The 2,854-nt window shown below is 28.3% G+C and overlaps 1 protein-coding gene across 1 annotated transcript in view; it reads left to right on the top strand.

Annotated features, from left to right (window-relative positions):
- LOC111633585 (multidrug resistance-associated protein 4-like) overlaps nt 1–2,614 on the top strand; it is a 58,960-nt gene extending 56,346 nt beyond the window's left edge. Inside the window, exons 39-40 of the mRNA XM_023378193.1 lie at nt 2,262–2,367; nt 2,438–2,614. Coding sequence (XP_023233961.1) covers nt 2,262–2,367; nt 2,438–2,614 — 283 coding nt within the window. The remainder of the gene's footprint in view (nt 1–2,261; nt 2,368–2,437) is intronic.
- The last annotated feature ends 240 nt before the right edge of the window (nt 2,615–2,854 follow it).

The raw sequence follows: 2,854 nt of genomic DNA, 5'->3' as shown, positions 1-2,854 counted from the left end.
AAACCACAGTAGTAATTAGAACTTTTTGAAATTAGGTTTGCGTATTAGAGATAATAACTGCATTAAATTCTGATAAATAAAAATCAACGGGAGAAAGATAATTTCTTTTAATATCCTGTGATGTAATTTGGAAAACAAGCACATAGTAGCTGACATCATTAACGAAATTCTTGCACGTTGTGAAGTAGTGAAAATTAATTTAATTATTGTATAAAGTTTAAAAAAGTATAAAAATATGAAATATTTCCATAAGGTATAAAATGTTTGATAAATATAATTTGTAATGCTGAATGAAATTGAAAATGAAAATAAGTAGAATTTCGCTTCACTTTCAGAAGTTTATTTTACTGAAAGTCTCATACTGAATCACCACTGCAGGTAATAAATATTTGCTTTTGGGTTTGTGTCATATCTACGCATCAAATTACCAGCCTGATGACTAAACAACGTAAATTTTTTTTAGGTTTTTTCAAGTCCATTTAATAAAGTTTAACAGTCTTGTCACATCCCAAGTATGAAAAGCTTTTTTAAGTGTGTTTTCATATTTTTGTAGTTTAATAATTGAGTAAAATGTTTAGTTTGCATTTATGTCACTAATTTAAATTGTTAAGATAATTATAATTCTATATATATAGGCAAATATATATATAGGCACGTAAACAAAGTATTCATAGAACTAGTACATTTTGAAGGAAAATAGTACATTTTTAAAAGCCATTTCAGTACGTTTTGAAATTTCATTGCGGCAACACTGCCTGAAACCAAATAAACAACATCGAATTATAGAATTCTGTAGAGTTATCTTTACTGAAAAGTGTAAACGTAAGTTTAAAAAATTTAGAAATCCCTGTACACATTGTCTTCAATCACGATCTGTGAACTTTTCTCCTCATGGCAATCATTTGAAATACATGCTTTATACGTAAGTTGTAAGTAAATGCATGCATTCTTGTAATTATGTGCGTAAAAATGTTTACATCTATTTTTTCTGTTTATTTACTGTAAAACAAATAAATAAAAACGAAAACATAGTTGTATAATGAAATATTAACAATTTCTTTCAGGAACTTTTATGGTAAACATAATATAGTTTCAATTTGTGTACATTTTACAAGGTCCAAGCAACTATTTTTACATTTGTTTAGGATGAATGCTTTTTTGTCTACAAACAAGGCTTTAGAAATAACAGTTGGGCTTTTAATTGTTTCTTTTGAATTTCCATTTCGGTCTATTGTTAGAAAATGTAGGAAAATATTTGTAAACTGTGACATTTTTTGAAAATGTATTTACCGAAATATTTTTGGCCCTAGGTTGATGAAAATACAGTGAAAATACACTTATTAGCTTAAACAAAGTCTACGCACTTAAAAAGAAAGCAAATCGGAGCTTAAATTTCACGCTCCACTGACAACCCAGTTATTGCTAATTGCATTACGGGCGGTCTTTCTCAAAATATTTATGGCCCGGGGGTGGTAACAAAGTATTTATTGGTTGAGACAGTTAAAAGACACATACAAGAAAGCGAATCAGAACTTAGACAGCAACAGACTTGCTTCTAAAGTTGATGATCTTTTTTATATAAATTCCTGAAACGTAATACTTTTTTGTTTTCGTAATAAAATAAATAAAATTATATATTTTGAGTAGTTTTTTATTGAAAATTCAAAAAGACAATAGATTACTCACCTAACATCACAAACCCATGAATAAAACTATAAATTTTACAAAATTGATTTTTGAAACTGGACAACTATAGCTCATCAGGCGCTCCACATTGTGATAGCGTCCCGAGGTGCCTTACCCAGGGTTTTAATAAATGGAATATATTTGATATATTAGTATGATTTTATAGCAAATGATTAAATAAGAAAACAATCAGTATATGTATTATCTTATGAATTACAATACAAGGGAAATAGTATATTGAAATATAATTCGTAAGTTTACAAGTCTGTGTGATTGGTACTAACAATAATGTACAGGGAAACAATTAATTTGGAAAGTGTTTTAGCTACTATTATTACTGACAAAGTTATGTAATTAAATTTGAATTTCCCCGATATTAAGACAAAAAATAATAATCTTTATTATTAATTATCTTTCATGATGCTTATAATCAGGTATGCCATCGTTTAATTATATTTTCTATTGAATGAAATACATTTTTATTTTCATTCTAACTCGAGTTATATTTCCTTATTTACATTTATTCTTATATATCTGAACTATAATGCATTTCTGTTTATTTACTTTACTTTCAGCACTGATTCTCGTATACAGAAAATAGTTCGAGAAAAATTACAGTCCTCTACAGTATTAACAATAGCACATCGATTACATACAATTATCGATTCGGACAGAGTGCTGGTAAGACTTTTTTGTTTAAGTTAATAATATAAACGAAAACAAAATTTATATACATATTTAAAATATTTAGGTTCTAGACAAAGGAAAAATTCAAGAATTTGACATGCCATATAAATTGTTAGAGAATAAAGAAGGAACTTTTTATAATCTCGTAAAAAATACAGGAAACACATCAATGAAACAGTTAAACAACGCAGCTAAAGATAAATATTATTGCAGAGAAATTACAGAATCAACGAAGTTATAAAGAAATTTACCATTTTACTTACTTGGCTGTTATGTACAATGGTACCTGAGGATACAAACACCCCAGCATACGAAGTTTTCAGGATACGACATGAAATTCGAACATATCTTTGCTCTACGATACGAACAAAAACTCGCCATACGACGTTACATTAGTTCGCAGCGCCATTTTTTATTTACTTCTGTTCATCGGTCTCAGTCCGCGTGTTTGCTTTGTCATGGAATGATCTCGCTTGATAAA

This window comes from Centruroides sculpturatus, unplaced genomic scaffold (genome assembly GCF_000671375.1).
Source record: "Centruroides sculpturatus isolate CEXI.00-Female unplaced genomic scaffold, Cexi_2.0 scaffold551, whole genome shotgun sequence".
Classification (NCBI taxonomy): Eukaryota; Metazoa; Arthropoda; class Arachnida; order Scorpiones; family Buthidae; genus Centruroides; species Centruroides sculpturatus.
This window is presented reverse-complemented; position numbering and strand designations above follow the sequence as displayed.